Below are 18,712 nucleotides of genomic sequence, written 5' to 3' on the forward strand. Positions count from 1 at the left end.
TTGTCTAGCGTTGCAGCGAGGAGGAGGAGTGGTGATAAGAGCGATGATATCAATATGCCAAATGGGGAAGATGAGGATGACGAGAGGTGCTGGCTTCACCTTCACTTCTTGCGCACGGACGCGTCGTTGTGAGCGCTAGCCGCGTGGAAGTGGAGGTGACGGCGACAAGGCATGAGAGGAAATACGCTCTTCCAGTCGTTTGAGAGAATGCATGGAATAGAGTGTGCGATAGTATATCAAGTTGTGAGCAGAGGACTTAGAAACAAAGACGAATGTAGAGTTGACAGACGACAATGCCGTCTTGACTTGCTATTACGAGCCAATGTTGATAGACAGCAGTCTCTAGCAGCGTCGATCTTACAAAACTGAACTAACACGTACACGTGTCTACCATGTAGTGCCCAATGCGCCAATCGCTGGGCCTTCGCCATCGAAGAACTCCTCATCCAACAGGCTGAGCAATACCTGTTGGCCCACCCACTGTTCCTCAGCTGCAGGCCTGATCCTCTCCGGAGGCAAGACGAAGCCAAAGTCACCAGTATCGGGCAATTCGATGGTCATGGAGAACTTGGCACGACCGATGGTGTACACATGGTCGATAGACGCACCGGTTGTCGGGTACAAGGTTGCTCCACTAGGGCCGTAGGTGTAGGTGGTCGCATTGGTCGAGTAGTAGGCAATGTTCTCGCTCATCAGGGCAGCTGCCTTGGTCCACATGCCGAGCTCTGGCGCGTAGAGAGTCTCCTTGTGGCCGAATGGGTACAGGATCAGCTGGGAGTAGCTGTGCCAGTCAATGTATAGCTTGATGCCTTGCTCATCGCGGATCTTGCGGATCAGGTTGTCCATTCCCAGGTTCTCAGGCGTGTCGCGGGGCGCTTCTCCCCTGTATGTCTGCGAGCATGGGTCTGTTGAAGCTCCGCGTGGGTCAGCATCCCAGTTCCTGAGATTACATGTCAGTTGACGCTATACGCATAGGGCAGAAACTTCGCTTACGTCTCCCAGTTGCGGTTCACATCGCGACCATAGCATGTCTGGTTGGCAGCGTTCTCTGGTGGCGGCATACGGTTCTTGCGCCATAGGCGGTCGTCTGTTTGAGAAAAGACGAAGCCTAGCATGTATAAGCAACAATCTGTGGATCTATCCTTGGTGATGTGACATACCATCGGGGTTGACAAAGGGAAACATGTAGATGTCGTAGTTATCCAGAATGGCTTGCGTGTAGTTGTTGCCTGCCTTGTATTCGTAGGTGAGGGCCTTGGCGATATACTCGATGGTCATAGCAGTGATCCATTCACGAGCGTGAACAGTTCCGTGGTAGATGACCGCAGGCTTTCCTGGGCCATCTTTTCCATAGAGATGAACGCCGAACATGTCGCGCCCCTCGAAAGACGTTCCGGTGCTCGTCCAATTGGAATTGTCTGGGAACGACTCCTGTAGATCGCGCCACCAAGTAATGTGCTAACAATGGTCAGTCAACTCTGCATGGAAGAGCAGTGATACATCACCTACGTCTTCATACGGGTGGTAGCTATCAAACCACGCATCTTCTGAACCGTTAGTTTGCCTCTTCCAGGCCTTCTTGACATGCGACTCCCGGGCGATAGAGTCGGCTAGGTTCTCATGCAAGGTTCGGGACTTGAGTCCCAAAGCCTTGAAGGCGTCCAACTGCCCGGGTGCAATAAGAACATCCAGGTTTCCACGAATCTCGTTTAAAGTCTCGTGAGGAACAGCAGCAAGAGCTCGCTTTGCTGCAGCATATTGGGATCCAGTAGCTCGAACGCGATGGACTTGGTACCCATCATATGTACGAGGCTGTGGGCTGCGGATGGTCGCACCTGCAACGAGGGATAGCCAGGCAAGGCTGAGTACGAACTTCATGATGTTGTTCCGCCACGGAAGCGATCAATTGACGAGCGTGAGGTATTCAAGATTGTAGAAGATGGGCCTTATATAGCTGACCATCTTCCTCACCTGGGCGCATCTTAGTTTGCTGGCACCATGATAAGCACAAAGCGTGTTCTTCCAAGCCCTGACCATGGACATTGGCAGCTCAACGTGCGCACGGTGACATGATTGATGTTGCCCAAGAGCCCGGTTAATCATGGATGAGGTGTAATCGGGACGTTTCCCCAAGATGTGGTGGCCTTGACCTGCCAGTTCTGCACTAGACCTGCCATGGCATTTCTGGGCGAGGGGTAACAACGTCATCTGCGGGCTTACTTTGTTCGTGAGTAAATACGTTATTTCGGTGGAGGTAAGCCGAGCAGGTTCTGTCGCGTTGCGTCTACATGCATAGGTTGCGGCGTAGCAGGCTGGGCGGAGTTGCTGCTCAGGCGGGCTTAGGGCTGTCCTCCGCGAATTGCCCAAATGCGACAATGGCAGGGCCAGGAACAATATAGTGGGATCTGAGCATCTTCAGGCAATCATTGTACCGAACGACCCTGCGAACTGGTCGTACTGTAATGCACCGACCCGGATGCCGCAAGGAAATGAGGGGAAGCCGCGGATAGAGTGAAGAACCTTGGAATAATCTCCGGACGGAAGCGGCGCTAGAGCGGAACCGGATAAGCGGCTTCCCCGACGGGTTGGCCTCAAGTGCTGCCGCTGCCGACCCCATCCGTGACCCCATTCATCGCATCGCATCGCATCGCATCAGCGACTGCAGCATCGACCAGGATACGAATGCTATGGGGAACTGCAACTATTGTTTTCTTAAGGCCAACTGTTTCCCGACCGATACGGCCACCGCATGTTACATCCAGAGCTTGCAGAAACATGTGCCATCCAGCAATCTAAAGTCGTCCGCAGACATTCAGGTATCGATTCCGCCAGCAGATGATTAAAGTGCAGTCATTTCTGTCATAAAGATTGTTACATTGGAAACACAGCTCAAGAGCCAGAACCTCACGTCAAACCGTCTACATCGTTGGCGCTGGAGATTTTGCTTCATGCTACACGATGATGAGAAGCAATCGACAGGCCGGGATATATATCTTGAGTCTAGGCAATGTCGGTTCTCGGGTTGCATTCGTCGCATTACCAGAATCAGTTTGTCTTGAGTCTTCTTACGAGCATTGAAACAAAGAGTCGAACAATGTTCGACTCGACGTCTTTGTTTCCTTGTCGCCTCGGCCTCCACACACTCCTCTAGACGTGCGGTCTTCCTGTTGTATACACAGTGTCTTTAGTACATAGAACGGCGAGTGAACACAATACTGGCCAGCAATTGCTGGACTTTCACCCTACTACGGTAAACTCCCCTTCTTTCGATTTAATATTGTCTCACGAATCTCGATCTTGGTGAGCACAACTCAACTGTCTCACCCCTGAACAGCCGAAGCAACTATCTTACGCTACACTCACGCTGCATTGAAACTATGTCTTCAATCACATTCACGCGGGACGAAGTCCAGGATATGCTCGACCGAGCACAATTAAATGCCGGCCATCTCTTCGCGAACCTCCCAGACGTGCGCGAACTGCTTCAAACACAGCATCAAGAGAGCCTGATGGAATGCAACTCCCGGGGTATTGATCAAATGAAGGTGCTTCATCAATCAATGCGTGAGGAGTGCAAGATCATCGATGGCCACAACAAACACCGCCTTGGGAAGGCGAGAACCGCCTTCAATGATCGCGTTATCGACCCCATGATTGCTGTAGAATACAGGGAAGAAGAAAATATCCCTGCAGACCTCCAGTGGTATCCACTACACGCTGAGGTTGCAATCCACGATGGGTACGCTACAGCTCATCTCTTTGATCAGCCTGAAAGTGACGAAGAAGACAACCAAAACTATCCAGAAGACCAACCTGCCTTCATTGGAAATGGAAACGAATCCCCAATTCCTGTCGCTAACCAAGACATTGCTTCCAGTAAGATTGTCAAAAGGAAACCGATTCCCGAAGGAAGGAAATCCACTGGCCCCGGTAGCCCAAAATATGATAAATTGAAGGATGCGCCTTCGGCTTGGCTAGATCTTCCCCATGGCAACCTAACTTTGGCAGAAACACTTGCTTTCATTCCGCATGCCATCAAATCCTTCGACATCATGGACCGTTTTCTCCACAATGGCGCCCTGTCTGGGACCTTCGCTGACATGATTAACCATTACCGAGACATGCCGTACGGTCCGATCACGAACAATACGATATATCGGATGATGAAAGGACCAATGCTTCATCGCGCGAAGACCGAGCCGACTTACGAGAATTGGACAGTTGCCAAACATCCGACTTTACCGAAACCTGCTGGATTTAATCACACCAGTGTCAGCGTAGCACGCTTTGCCGCACCCTACAACTTCAACTCTCGTGAAAGGGCTGTAGCGGCGACCCAACCCCCTCCTAGCATTCCGTTTCGCGATATGGCAAACGGGGTCAAGATCATGCCATCAGGACATGATGCGCTAGATCTCACACGCTGTGTGCAGTATTGCGTAAAGAACAATGATTCGAGCTGGCTATATCCTCAAGATTTCCAGAACCTGGTAGCTCATCTCGGGGGTGCTTCTACTGTGCACCCATACCATTCCGACGATGCTGCAATTCGGAGACACACTTCCGAAAAGAAGCGAAACAATGCGAAGCGAGCCGGTGCACGACAGCGTGATAGGAATGGGCGCCTCATGAAACAGCCGAAGAACTTCGTGGTTGACTCGGACGAAGAAGAGCTACTGGATGAAGAATCTGAAGAGGAGTCTGAAGCGGATCAAGATAACTTCGATTTTGATGCTTTGGACATTGACGATGATGAGCCAGTCACTGCCACCAAGAAGGGTTCGAGGCGTAAGAACGTCATGAAAGATGACACATCGGACGAAGATGAACTCACGCCGCGTACCCGTAAGTCATCGAAACGCAAGCGTACTTTCAATGAAGACGAAGACACCTCAACCAAGCAAAAGTCCAAGCGCAGCAAAAAGACGTCGCCGCGGACACCTGCACGTCGCTCACCGAGAACCCGGTCGTCATCACGCCTTAGCAAAGAGGTGCTGCCAGAAGCGCTCGACTCTGATTCTGATTCTGACGCTTATGCCGGACCCAAGAAGCGGACGAAGAAGGCCAAAGTTAGCACACGATCGTCTCCTCGCGGCCAGCGCTTCGGTGGCTCATATAACTTCGAGAACGCCTTAGATGGCGAGGAAGAAGAGGATGACGAAGAGGATGAGACTGAAGTGGAACACACTCCGGCTTCGAACAGGCGGATTCTCACTCCGGCGGAGATGCGTATGGTGGGCCGAACGGGAAATACGGGTGTAGACAACGTTGTCAAGGATGAGGACAGCGATATGGGAGAAGATGACGAGGACTTTGATTGGTGAATTGAGAGCGATTCACGTCGGCGACATTACAATGGAATGTAACATGTCTTTTCTTTGCGACAGTGCATCCTTCTAGGCCTGCCTCCTGTTGTGGCACCATATGGTCTACATACATAGAGTAAATAAGGCTATATTCGTGCGAAATATGCTTGCCTTCGTTGAATGAATATCGTTCTTCTCATCCGCGCACTACTGATAGTAGATGATCACGGTGAAAGCAGGGTACTGTCTTCGAAGACGAATATGTTCTATGACCTCACCACCTTTCCCATTTGTGCTAATTTAACTGGCCCAGTTTGCAGATACGGTAGCACGCCAATTGATTGCTGAGACGGTGAGGGTGCGCGCGCTAAGTCGTTGCCTTGGCGATACTGCACTCCACGCTCACTTTTGTCCTATCCACAGAGCCAAACTGAGTCTCACACAACAACACCACTGACTTATCTCTACTACTTCAATCCACCTCGCCTTGCAAGCAGACAACACCATTACGGAAGTACCAGCGACGAGCTGTCGGCATCATGGCTTACGGTTCGGTTGGTACGCTCAGTACTGTAGAGACAAGGACTGGCGGCAGCGAAGCTGTCATAGCGTTTCTGAGACATCGCAATAGGTTTCATGGGTATGGCCAACATTTTGGGGTCTCTGACGTTCCACTCACCGGTTCAGAGCGTCCGAATGCTCCAGGTAGATTTCACTTAAATATCCACTGATCTTGCACTAACTCCGCACAGTCACGACCATGCTTCCCCCAGCCGTCAACGTCCCGCAGTCTCCGCGCCCAGTAACTACGCCAGCCGACGAGTATGCCAGGCTCACGCGTAGGCAGCGACGTGACGCCAGAGAGAAGAAGCGAATCCAGAAGGCTGCGCGTGCCGCCAGGGACGAGCTGCACAGGGCCCGACAGGTCGTCAAGGACGCGCAAGAAGTAGCTAGAGCTGCGAGGGTACATGCCTCCCGATACTCCTACATTCCGGCCCCCAAGAATACCAGAGCTATCTCTTCATCTCCGCGTACGGTCAAGACCAAGAAAGCCAAGAGCAAGTCTGGGGGTTCCGTCCATTCGGATCCTATGGATGTGGATGAGACTTGGTCCTGGATCAAGGAGAGCTCGTCAGTGGCCTCCTAGAATGGTAGCGCGCGTGATCGTCACTGATCTTCTTGGATACGGCGGTGGATTGGATCTCGTCATGGCGGTGTTTCTCTGTTAACGACGACGACGTCTTTGGCTGGATACCATACGCAGAGTGTGTCTACAATCGGAAGGTGAGGGTATAAGGATTGGGCGATATTCTACGAAGTGTCAGTGGCCTGTAGGCTTTGTCTACCAAGTTACCGATCCAGAAGGGCACTTTCGCGTCTTTGGCCCCCCAGGATGGACAAGTAATTTACAGCTTCGTCTCACATCTTAGAAAAGCAAAAATATGAAACACACCACTGAACCGAAGATCTTGTGGGGCGAAAATCGTGCATTACATACATTGTGAAGGCTAGCGCTGGTTCGTAGCTGGCCTACAGCCCTGCAGTCCACTCATGCAGCCGCGATGTGAATTGCCCCTGCTGTCTCCGGGCCCGCGCCCGCCACCCCCGCTTACTAACCCCAACGTGACCCCCAATATCAGCTGCCTTGCGGATTTCTTCCTGCTTCCTCCCTCTCATGTTGCGCTCTCCTAATCGAGTTTCTCGCTTGTAATGCGCGGTTTATTTTGCGGCGGTAGGCACGGCGCTGCCGACGATGCCCGGGCCCGCTTTCGGCGATAGCGCCCACCTGATTGCCCGAAGAGCAAGTCACCACCCACAGCCACTACTGTGAACCATGGAAGCACTCGATCAACACGCGCGTTTAGAAGGTCCTTACAGGGATACAAACCCTTTCTGCCTAGGTAACATCACTCTTTTAATTCCACGTCGTCGCACAATGGGGCAACTCTCCCGTTTGTCTCTCACGTCCACCACTGCCTATTGAGGTCATTCTCACCATGGTGAAAACGGAGGACGTGAGAGGATCATCGTATAGCTCGGCGAACAATAGCTTTGTGGCTTTACATCACCACCCCGAGGGTTCAAGACCTCAATGCGAGCCTTGGATTACAACTCAACCAGACAGTCAAAAGCTACACTCCGACAACTCCCACGACACCCACGACACTACACATTGCGCAAAAGAGCCACTATCACCAACCGCCCGGCCGCCTCACTATGGCTCCAGCTCATCTACACTCACAGCGCGTTGGGAACCCACGCAACTACGGTTTCCGCAACTCGAAGAGAACAGAAGACGCACACGCACTGCCCAGCTACCAGCAGAAGACTCATTTTCACGGCTACTTTCACGGCACCCCGCCACCCGATCCACCTCATATAGCGCCGATCATCCCTATACAACAAAGACGAATTCCGCTGGCGCCCTACTTTCATGAGAATGTTGCGATGAGTTCGCAGGCTGCGGCGTACGAAGATGCTGTCACCACGAGAGTCTGGCGTAACGAGTGGGAAGTCGTGCCAGAAAACTTTGGCCCATCTCGACCTCTGCTCCTTCTCAACCGGCCTGCGAACGTCGATCTAATGAGTCACACGTGGGAAACGGATTTAGTCCATCTGTGCCACTGGGATCAGTACCACGAGCCAGAAGGCGTGCTTTCTCAACGTCTGGCAAAAGAGAGAAGGATTAGGAAAAAGGAGCGGCTCTTGGGAAACAGCAGATTCGAGCAAGATAAGAGACGCAAGAAGGTGAAGCTGGCAGCTACGACTGCGGAGGTTATCGATTTGACTCAAGATAATCCTGTTGAAGGTGGAAACTTCCCGAGTTATGCTGGCATCAAGGAAGTTTGGAACTATCCGCCGGGATATCTTCCGAGCTCAAAGGGCTTTTGAAGCTGCTAGTCCTCTGAGTCCAGCATTGGTACGCCTTTAATCATGGCACATTCAGAAAGTCTTGGAGATATTGTACGAGATCAGCATGAAAGCCAGATCATATTCACTTCCTTCAGAATGCCCTCGTTCTTCAATGATGTCAAGGCGACGACTTTCGGCGCAGAAATGAAACTCTCTTATCGAACATACTAAGGGATACGAAGCCATGGTAGAATAGGCTTCACCGCAACGGTCAGTGAAAGTTAGTTTACTCTCTTCGTATTCACTCTGCTTGCTGTTGCGCCTCAAGTATATCAACCGCTCTACTCTGCCCTTGGCACAGACCCACCACCTCGCAACTTACCACCACTCTCGCTAGAATCTACTAGAATCGACTGTAACTATCCCGAGGATAGTATGAGTTTCACAGAGCCTGATCCACGCTACACGCCATCACCACACGGAAACCCAATGCAAGCGGGCCCTGGAGGTTCGCCTGCGCCACATCAACTCCCTAGAAAGAAGGGCGATGACACCGCAGTGCCGAAAGCTCCTGCGAGAGGAAAGCCTCGCGCTCAATTCCTGATTGACATTCCGGCCCACGAGTATAAGCTACGTTGCGATAGACCAATTAACGCAACTCTCGTGGATCTGATTGTAATACTCCCGCAATGGTTCCGCAATCCTGCTGTCGCATGGCGCATGTTGTGCAACGGCATCACTGCTGCAGTTCACTTTGCAATTCTGGACAAGCATCGTTACCTTGGCTTGACCAGTTCCGAGGAAGGAGAGCGCGCCCGCGACCATATCTCGGACACATATCGAAAGACGATGCGCAGAATCGAGCCAACCTGGACCAAAGCGAAGCATCACGTCCCAGGTAACTGGGATAAGTCGGTGATGTGCATCAACAATTTCCTTCCGGAAGCTGCAAAGAAAGCTGATTATGTTCCACCGCCGTCAATACCATTCAAGAACTTAGCGATCGGTCTGAAGAGTCTGCCCGTGGATGACGACGTGGGTGATCTTACTCGCGCATTGGTATTCGCGCTGCAGTACCAGAAGCTTGATGAGCACGGCCAGCTGACGGACTTTATGTTCCCGGATGATATCCAGCTTATTCTCAGCTGCATGGGTCCCACTGAAACTACCCGAGACCGTTACGATGAGGCTGTCATAAGTCGGTACTCCGAAGCGGTTCGAGTGGCAGAAAGTGAGCGTCGTAAGCAGCTGAATGAACAGCGGCGCCAGCGACAGGCTGCCGAGGAGGAGGCTGCTCAGTCCGTTCCTTATTTCTACCCTGGTCAGCCTTCGGCGCTTGGAGCCTTTCCGATGGATCCACTGGCTCAACAGCAAATGCAGCCGACGGTCGACTTCTCGTCCTGGGATGAAGGGTACAGCAGCATGCCTCCGACGGGAATGGGCGTCTTAATGCCGAATGCTGTGCAGCATCCACCGGCGATGGGAGCCAACTCCCAAGATCTACCCCAGTGGCCTCCACAGATGCAGTCACATCCCCAAGAGTACAATGGGTTGAACTTCAATGAGCACAGCTATAGCCACCCACACCAAGCGCACCCAGTACGATCGAGGTCGCAAGAGGTCGCTGCAGCAGTAGCATCAGAGCTCGTATACCAGGCTTCTCAGCCAGCCCATGTGGACTTGCCCGCCATCCCCGATATTTGCATACCCGAAGGCTATGTACAAGACGACAACGCTTTACCCGACTCTTGGTTGTACCTAAATCCCCAGGAAGCAGCAGGGCAAATGGATGCACTCATGGCAGCAAACCAGACCTTTGATTACAGCGACGTGGAACGATTGGCGTCGACGTCGCTCGTACCCCGATTTAATTATCATCCTAGCATGCCTTTGCTGGATTGTCCGGAGGCGCAAGATCCGAAGGATTGGGGCGAGCTCGCTCGTGCGGCGCGATGGGCACGGACTCATGCGTATCCTGATGGCCGTGAGTTCACGGTCGGGGATATCGATGCTGTGTTAGCTTATTTCGAAGGTCCGGGGGCGCAGTGTGATCAAGACAGAAGTTGATCTGCTTGTCGGAATTTGATGTGTAAGTGATCTGAGATTATACCTGATTGCCGCCTCGTTAGGAATTCATGTGAAGGCGGAGATAGTCAAGATGTAAATTCGCCTTGAGAGATACCGTCTCCCTAAGATGGAAAGTCAATACACAGTCGAAATGGGATAACATCAGTTCTACGACGCAACTTTCTTCCGCTTGGTGTAATACGCAGTGATTATGACGTGTCAGGCATTGGCGCCGTTTGCGCATGAGTCTCTAGGGCTGACACGCATCTTGCGTGACGTCGGCTGGTACCCCTCTTTCCTTCTCATGCCAGCCTCCATATAAAGCTACAAGATCAGCATGTACATTCGGTTATGACCTTACAACTGCTTTCGTGCAATCCGTCCACTTGTCTGTAATCGATACCAAACCACGAATTTGAACCACCTCTGACTGCTTCGTCCTACCCATTCGAACAACCAATATGCGGGCTCTTCGCTACTATGGGGCCGAGGACATGCGTCTGGAACACGACGTTCCAGAGCCGGTATGTGATGCCCACCAAGTGAAGATTCGACCTTCATTTTGTGGGATCTGCAGATCCGACCTGCACTTCTACTGCATACCGGATGCTCTTCCTTTCAAAGACACGCCTCATCCGATCACCGGCAAGACATGGCCTGTAACTCTCGGGCATGAGTTTTCTGGAGACATCGTCGAGGTCGGAGCGGAGGTGCGCAAAGGTCTCCAGGTTGGAGACAGAGTAGCCGTCCAGCCGACCATTGGCTGCAAGCAATGCGTTTCGTGCAAGGGCGGCTTTACCAATTGTTGCGATTCGTTTGGGTTCGTGGGAATCATGGCTTGGGGAGGTGGATTATCGGATCGGGTGTGTTTAGATGCGCAATTCGTGTTCAAACTGCCTGAGAAGATAACGTCAGAAATCGGAGGTAAGACAGTCGGGAAGCTCACTTGAAGTAGGGAAGAATACTGACAGATTGACGTAGGTTTGGTCGAACCGCTTGCAGTTGCGTGGCATGCAGTTGAACAGTCGGTCGCCATAGCAGGGGACAACATCCTGGTTATCGGCGCCGGCCCAATTGGTTTGGCCATTCTCCAATGCCTGAAAGCCTTGGATACTGCCCAGGTGATAGTTGCCGAAGTTGCTCAGAATCGAAGGGATTTAGCTCTACGTTCTGGAGCTACGGCGGCAATCGATCCGACGGACGAAGATATGGTCTCTAGATGTAAGACGCTTTGCAATGACCAAGGCCCTGACGTTGCTTTTGACTGCGCCGGAGTAGCTGCCAGTATCAAGTCCGCGTGTCTATCAGTTCGAAGCAGGGGAACGGTGGTGAATGTTGCCCAGTGGGGCAAAGAGATCCCCTTCAACCCGGACAATCTGTTGGTTGGGGAAAAGAGGCTGGTCACAGGTAAGCCATCACGCGAAACCATTGCGCTGATTCGAAGCCTTGCTGACTTGTTCCGAGCGCTGAGCTACACCAGTGAGGATTTCGAGCGAGTTATTGACGCGCTGGATAAAGGAACCATCGATGCGGAGAAGATGATCCCGCGTACAATCTCGATGGATAGAGTAGTAGAAGATGGCATTCTCGCGCTGCTACACGAGAAGGATAAACACATCAAGATACTCGTCGATGTCAGAAAGCAGAAGTAATGCTGTCGGATAGTGAGGTTGATGGCATGAAGGCAGGAATGTCCGACGCGTGAATGACGCGCGACAAAAAAGCGGGGACGGGTGGCAAGCACGGGCCATGATGCCGCCAAGATCTTCACGCCCGTCGCTTCCTCTCGGCGTTCTCTACTTTCCCTTGCAAAGGCTGATCTCTACTGGACCTATGAGATGCTGTGGCCGGAGCGGTGTATAGAGCCGGTTTCCTGAGCCTTGTCGTCAGCATGATAACATCGTATCTGCGCAGCCCACTGTCCAGATACCCCCGAAAGTTCCTGTCAAGCGTTGGGTCAACTTTTGCGACTGTCTCCAGACTCAAGTTCGCACCATCTACTGGCAAGAACGCTTGGTGACATTAACAGGTGGTAGCGGTGAACAGCGGGACTCGTTTATGATTATTCCTCAAGTCGTGTGATCGTTACTAGGATCTAAGAGAACCAACAGCTCAAGTAGCTATACCGATATTCCCCCGATGTCTATGAAGAGACTCCTGATCTCCTTCGCTTGCATCTCCTGTTATAGTCTCCTGCAAATCCGATTCATCAGCGCGATGCTGTAGCCCCATCGGTTTAAGCCACAGGTGACTCGTATCATCGTCTAGCCGCTCGAACCCGTCATCGCTGACAGCTTTCGGCCCACTGGACTTAGACTCAGCATTCGAGGACTTCTTTTTCCCCGACGCGTGAGGTGTTGCTGCGGAGCGACCAAGAAGTGGATGCATCAGAGGCACGCATGCGAGGACTACGGCGAGGCATGGCTCTAGGCCACTGAAGATGTTGGCTTTGGGGATCGTATAGGTGATATCGGTAAAGTCCATGCTGGATAGGACGGAGATGCGGAAGGCGCTGACGATACAGGTACTGCTCCGGTTAGATCAGAGCTGACTGCAGGATCTCATTTCGACTCACAAAGTACCCAGGCCAAAAACGGCTACGAGAGTCACTCTTTTGTACGTCGCCATTTGCAGTTGATACAACGGACGCATGGGCAGAAGAAGCACCATGACGTCGGTGACCAAGTTGATGACTCCGGTAATCGTGAATGAGGTGACTTGATCGCCACAGCTTCCTCCAGGGATCGATTTATCCCAATTGTAGGCGAAAGGCCGGCAAATCAGACAGCCAGCGAGGATGGTTGCGATTGTCCAAGCAACGATGATGACCATGGTCACGTAGGAGCTCCAGACCACCCATCGGATCGGAAAGATCAGAATATACAGAGACAGAATCGAAATCTTGGTACAGCTAAGACTCAGAACCCACAGAAACTGCAGGGGTATGATGAGCTGCGATAGCTTGGTGATAGGTTCGAGGCCGTACGCTATTACGATGTTCTGGACGTGATCGTAGCCAATGCCGGCATGAAAGACTCCGGTAATGCTGATAGACTGCAAGCCGACAGCGAAAATCTGCAAAGTGTTAGTACTGTTGGCGATATACGGAGCTGGATTTCCTACACAGGCGGCAATGATGAAGTAGTCGGCAATTGTCCATCTTTTGTGAGCTATCGCGTGAGCGATCAGTCGTAGGGTGACGGCCAGTGCAGCAAGAATTGAGAAGCTGAATGCGACACCCAGTACTGCTCTCTGGTCATGAGTTCGAATAGGGAATGTGATGGTCATGTTGTTGTGCAGATCCCGATGCAATACTCTGCTGTGCAACTCATGCGCCGACGTCTGTATCGTTGCGGGCTCGGAGGTGTATAAACAAGCTGGTCCACTGCGGGAAGATCGATCTTGGGGGGTAGCTGGGCATATGAGCTGCCGACTTCCCCGTGCGAAGCCTTGCATTTCTGTTTGCGCACCCCATGTCTTTTCCTGCGCTGATCAAGATACCCCTTGGCTTAGGATTCCAACAAGAAATCCTTCGCAGGCCTGAAGAGCCGTTCCTCACCCGACGTGCCGGCTCAGGCGTTCACCCCGACTAGGCCCACGGCACTAAAACCGTGACAGCGGCCCCATCCGGCTAGGCTTCGTGGCATATTCTGTGCGGTGTCGTATTCTCGTTGCTGATAGGACGCGTGACCTGCCTTTCCTCTTGTACAAGACCTGCGCATGCGCGTTCTCCCATCCGAGCCTGCCCACTACGCTTCAGGCCCTGCGGAGGGCGGGCTACCGTGTAAAGACCGGATAAAGCGTGTGCCGCGACGCGAACGGTTTCGCTATGCATACCCGAGCAGATCTATATCAGAGCCTCTCAGCCCACGCGCGCACGTAGAGCTTGGTTGATGTGTAATGCGATGCTGTCCGGGGAACGTTTCGGGTCTTCCGATTTCGATCACGTCAGTGATGGCGGCATCTGTGATGGGAGTCTAGTCGCAAGAAGAAGAGCCCATCACGCGCAATACGAGGGCATGGCGCCGAGACACTGCCGTCCAGATCCGAACAAGCTGTTATCACGATTTCGGGGCTTCATACGCGAAAGGTGGCCGTTGCTGCCAAGTACCGGCTGGGCTAACCCGTTCTGTGGATGGCTCCAGGAACAATCCACTTGAGTAATGCCGTGCATGCACGTATCCGCCATTCTGGACACCTACAAGTGGTTGTGTCGCCCACAGCTTTCGTGGGTTGCTCCTCCAGCCATGTTCAGCCTTGTCGTGACCGTCCTTCTGGCCGTGAGTGCCCTGACCGCACTTTACCTTTACACCAACAAGAGCAAAGATGCATCCGAGAAGCCCCTCCTCAAGCTGCCGCTCATTGGTGATCTCCACAGCTCGCCAATCGAGAAACCACTGGTAAACTGGAGCGCCTGGTCGAAACAACACGGCCCGATTACGGTTCCCAAGCTGTTTGGAATTGTGCCCATTGTCGTGCTCAACTCGTACGAGGCCGTCACTGAACTCTTCAGTCGTCGTAGCCAATGGTATAGCAACCGACCGGCCTCAGTGAGCATGGAGATGATCACCGGGGCTGGGCCAGGTCGCTCTCGATTTACGCTGATGCACGACTATGACGACCACCTTAAACTGCACCACCGCATTCTTTCGCCAAGTCTTGGTGCGCCGGCGGCAAGCAAGTATCAGCCGCTCATGGAACTCGAAGCTAAGCAACTGCTCTTCGATCTCATCGCTACCTTGGAGAAGTCCAAAGATGGTTCCACGATCACCACGAAGACGATATATCCTCTGCTCGAGCGGACACAGTCCAGTGTCATCCTTGCCCTCCATTACGGTCTCCGCATACCCAAGTTCGAAGAGCCAATCCTGCATGAAGTAATTGCAATTCAAGCAAAGGTCACACATCTGGCCGCGAATCCGCAGCTCCCGGATCTCATGCCAGTCCTCCGACACTTGCCTACTTTCGTCTCCCCGTGGCAGCAGTATGCTGACAAGCTTTACGCGGCTCAGGTTAAGCTCTACATGCGCCTCTTCTGCCATGGCAGAGATGCGCCAGGCTGGAACGCGACAAAGCAAGCAATCGCATCTGCACCGAAATATGCTCCCACCGACTCGCCAGTATCCGATCTTGACCTTGCCTTCACACTCGCGACATCTATTCAGGGTGGTATGGAAACGTCCCCTCGTCAGATTCTCTGGCTCTTCGTCGCAGCAATGCACAATCCTGAGATCATGACCCGTGCGCATGAAGTACTAGACAAAGTCGTTGGCAGAGAGCGTCTTCCCACATTCTCGGATCGACACAACCTCGCCTACGTTGACGCTATAGCACATGAACTATTCAGATGGCGACCCATATCTCCTGGTTCTATTCCGCGCCGTGCTGATCGCGCGGATGAGTTCGCTGGCGTGAAATTCGCCAAGGGTGTGACCATCATGGCGAACGCGTGGGCCATCGGCCGCGACGAGGCAGTCTTCGACCCTTCGCTTGGTGATGCGCAGGATTTTGTTCCTGAGCGCTGGCTGCGTGATGGGAAGGTCCGCGGTGATCTGCCACTCCCTGTGTTTGGCCAAGGTCGAAGGATATGTCAAGGAAAGCGTGTCGCTACTGACGGAACATTCATGAATATCGCAAATCTGCTATGGGCGTTTGATGTGGAAGCCATACAGGGGGAAGAGGTGGATCCATGGCAAATGATAGTCGTTGGATTCATGACTGAGCCAAGGCCGTTCAGGTTCCGTCTGAAGCCTCGAGGACCATGGGTGTTGGACGCTGTGAGGAGGGAGTGGGAAAGCACCGAGAAAAGTCTAGAAGGAGTGATGGGCACCGCGAACGACGTCGAGAAATAGCGTCCATGCCTAATCTGGCCTGCCTCCTTCGTACTTGATCACTATACCGGAGTCGAACGTCGTTGCATCAGAGCATTCCGGGCTTACAGGGCCGAACACGATGCCTGCGGCAACCCAGCTTCCCCGATAGACTCGCCGTTGAATGCCGGCGAATTAGCGTATCTGCTGGTCCGACAGTTCTTGGACCCTGGATCATGTATAGGTCTTCGCCTTAGATAGCTCAGTATATGGAGAGATTACAGCCACTGAAACCAGACTTCCCCTTTATCCTGAGACCCATCATGGGCTAGAGTTTGCGCGGCTCCGTACTCTTGGTATTGGATGCAAAGTGTTGCGAAGATTTTCTTCAATATCTGCGCGCTGCTGACCAGTGCCATCCCTTGATCGTCTTTGGCCAGAGAGGTCTCGACTGCTGAGTCGTCGTTACGGCCCGATCCCGCTGCTCGCCAATCACGACCTTGCGGTGAGACAAGGGAAGGAGAATCAGCCTAGCCATGTCATGCATGTGGGTGCGCGAGCAAAACTTGCGTGCGGGACACCTTGGCGAATTGAGTGAGGCCTGAAGATATCGGGTTGCAGCAAATGGAGCCCTCGGGTTTGATGGGCATTGCTAGTGTGCGTTGTGGCAATGCAAACGCACATTACTCATGTGCATGCTGTAACCTACCTCATAGCAGCGGCATTTAGTAATCTGGCATACAGTGCTGGCTTCGCAAAGATGTTGCCGATGACCCCATTGCGCTGTTGCAATATCCACTGTATATTGAAACGTTATCATATTGGTTCGGAAAAGTACCAACGGAGAGAAACCGAGCCGTTCCGTAACGGGAGACCTAGGTAATGGCGTAACGACCAGGAGTGTTGTAGCTGGCTTGCGAAGCACCTAGCAGCAGTAGCAAAACTCAAAGTAATAGACTTTCAATTATACACGGCTGTTGGAGGCGGTGAATCTGCAGTGATGGATAGTAGCCCTGGAGGTATCCACTCTGCGACAGCTCTGAACGGCTTGCGTACGCCTTGCCTCTCACGTCCAGTGCAACGCGGGTGTTCTGGATCCAATGCAGGTTGCACTCGTGTGTTGACCTTGCATGCAAACTCTGTTGTCGGTCTCTTGAAGCTGCGGAAGGAGTGTCACTGTAAGAAGCGGCACAGCTGCGCTGGGCCACACCAAATTGATCGATGACGACAGAGTCACGTGATGTGACCTAGCGTGTTCTGCACCTGCCTAGGTACTGTCGCTGCAACATCGACTGTTCAAGTCTGCTCATTGACCCCTCTTGCATTCATCCTCGCACCATATTGTCCGCCTGTTCTGTTGTACACGCCAATGATCTAATCTCGCCTCTCACAATCTGGAAGCCTCGATCGTTACGTTGAGCTTCCGCGTACGCGTCGCTGGGCGTGCAGATCCCGACGCGTCGCAAAGTTTCGTCAAGCGCATTGATGGCGTATCGTTCAGATACCCGGAACAGCCAGCCGTCCACAAGTGTAGCGAACGTAGCTCATTTGCAACTCCCTGGCTTTCGAAATTAATGGTCATTCTCTATCAGACTGCAATTGTCTATGGTATCGCATATGCCTCTCCGTTGGCGTCCCAGTTGTCGTACATTTTTTCCACGTAGATGGCACAAACAGGATCATTGTGCGGTCTCGGTCTCAAAGAATTTCCATGCTTTTGGAGGACCCCTTACTCCTCGGACGCCACCCGGTGGCTTTTGTCCTCTTGCTCGTCGATCTACCCTGATTTATCGATGTCAGTGTATTCGCACGGTAGAGCTCGGCTGTCCTCGAGATTTGACTAAGCTGTCCCTGAAAAAAGTGGGTGCAACATAAGCTGTCCTTCGCTTAATCTACGCTAGTAGCGCTAGTCTATTACTTCTATATTTAGCCTACAACTATCGTTTCTACTCTACTACACTACTACTACTATACTTACGCAGCAAATATTAGTAGTAAGAACCTACAAAGCCTATAGTAGTTAAGACTTAGTACTATCTATCGCTAATATAAGCGCTAGCGGCGGCAACAGCAATAGTAACAACATTAAGATTAACCTTAAGCGTAGTAGGCGTACAGCCGTCTTAGAGGAGCAGGTAACTTTAGACAAATCTTAGATAAGTCTGTACTTACAGTAACATAGCACTACTACTTAATCTACGCAGTAAGTAAGACCTGCTCTATTAGCCTTCTCTACGTCTTTCTTGTAAGTCGTCTCCTAGAAATACTAGACAAGTCTAAGTTAATACTACATAGAATAAGGAGTTACATACCTACGCAATTGTTAAGAGTACTCTTTACTATCCTGCTAATCTTAACGTTAGCACAGGAAACCTAGAGAGAAGATGTTATAAGAAGGTAAAGCTGCTAGAGCAAACTTAGTCTAATTATAGCTAACACTTGTATAAGTTTATCTTTATTACTCTAGGAGCAGTTGTGTTATATATTAAGAAGGTCTACAGAGCCGCTGTAAGTTAGTCTAAACTTAGTGTAGTCTGCCTATACTAAGCGGTACTAGTACAAGGCTGCTAGCTATAAGCACCTTAACTAGGTTGTAGGCTAGATTAGAGAACTCTAGCTTTAACATATAGAGAGTAAGCACAATACAGACATATCTTAGACAAAACTAGTCTAACA

At 51.9% G+C, this 18,712-nt stretch overlaps 7 protein-coding genes across 7 annotated transcripts; 5 read left to right on the plus strand and 2 right to left on the minus strand.

The window, feature by feature from the left end:
* Positions 1-387: 387 nt before the first annotated feature.
* On the minus strand, positions 388-1,878 carry J4E83_002653 (uncharacterized protein; the record flags this gene model as incomplete). The annotated part of the gene is made up of 4 exons (XM_049329597.1): positions 388-940; positions 994-1,108; positions 1,161-1,458; positions 1,510-1,878. The coding sequence occupies 4 exons, from the start codon at positions 1,876-1,878 to the stop codon at positions 388-390; spliced, it is 1,335 nt and encodes a 444-aa protein (XP_049191276.1).
* Positions 1,879-3,377: 1,499 nt separating this feature from the next.
* Positions 3,378-5,324, plus strand: J4E83_002654 (uncharacterized protein; the record flags this gene model as incomplete). Its single annotated transcript, XM_049329598.1, has 1 exon — positions 3,378-5,324. The coding sequence occupies one exon, from the start codon at positions 3,378-3,380 to the stop codon at positions 5,322-5,324; it is 1,947 nt and encodes a 648-aa protein (XP_049191277.1).
* Positions 5,325-5,845: 521 nt separating this feature from the next.
* On the plus strand, positions 5,846-6,453 carry J4E83_002655 (uncharacterized protein; the record flags this gene model as incomplete). The annotated part of the gene is made up of 2 exons (XM_049329599.1): positions 5,846-5,855; positions 6,059-6,453. The coding sequence occupies 2 exons, from the start codon at positions 5,846-5,848 to the stop codon at positions 6,451-6,453; spliced, it is 405 nt and encodes a 134-aa protein (XP_049191278.1).
* Positions 6,454-7,523: 1,070 nt separating this feature from the next.
* J4E83_002656 (uncharacterized protein) lies at positions 7,524-8,198 on the plus strand (the record flags this gene model as incomplete). The annotated part of the gene is made up of 1 exon (XM_049329600.1): positions 7,524-8,198. The coding sequence occupies one exon, from the start codon at positions 7,524-7,526 to the stop codon at positions 8,196-8,198; it is 675 nt and encodes a 224-aa protein (XP_049191279.1).
* A 450-nt stretch (positions 8,199-8,648) lies between these two features.
* J4E83_002657 (uncharacterized protein) lies at positions 8,649-11,878 on the plus strand (the record flags this gene model as incomplete). The annotated part of the gene is made up of 4 exons (XM_049329601.1): positions 8,649-10,174; positions 10,804-11,150; positions 11,208-11,447; positions 11,535-11,878. 4 exons carry the CDS (start codon positions 8,649-8,651, stop codon positions 11,876-11,878), a joined length of 2,457 nt encoding a protein of 818 aa, XP_049191280.1.
* Positions 11,879-12,338: 460 nt separating this feature from the next.
* Positions 12,339-13,058, minus strand: J4E83_002658 (uncharacterized protein; the record flags this gene model as incomplete). Its single annotated transcript, XM_049329602.1, has 2 exons — positions 12,339-12,753; positions 12,802-13,058. 2 exons carry the CDS (start codon positions 13,056-13,058, stop codon positions 12,339-12,341), a joined length of 672 nt encoding a protein of 223 aa, XP_049191281.1.
* Positions 13,059-14,473: 1,415 nt separating this feature from the next.
* Positions 14,474-16,078, plus strand: J4E83_002659 (uncharacterized protein; the record flags this gene model as incomplete). Its single annotated transcript, XM_049329603.1, has 1 exon — positions 14,474-16,078. The coding sequence occupies one exon, from the start codon at positions 14,474-14,476 to the stop codon at positions 16,076-16,078; it is 1,605 nt and encodes a 534-aa protein (XP_049191282.1).
* Between the last annotated feature and the right edge of the window lie 2,634 nt (positions 16,079-18,712).

Source organism: Alternaria metachromatica, assembly GCF_023757995.1.
Source record: "Alternaria metachromatica strain BMP 0045 chromosome Unknown scaffold_4, whole genome shotgun sequence".
In the NCBI taxonomy this organism is placed as follows: Eukaryota; Fungi; Ascomycota; class Dothideomycetes; order Pleosporales; family Pleosporaceae; genus Alternaria; species Alternaria metachromatica.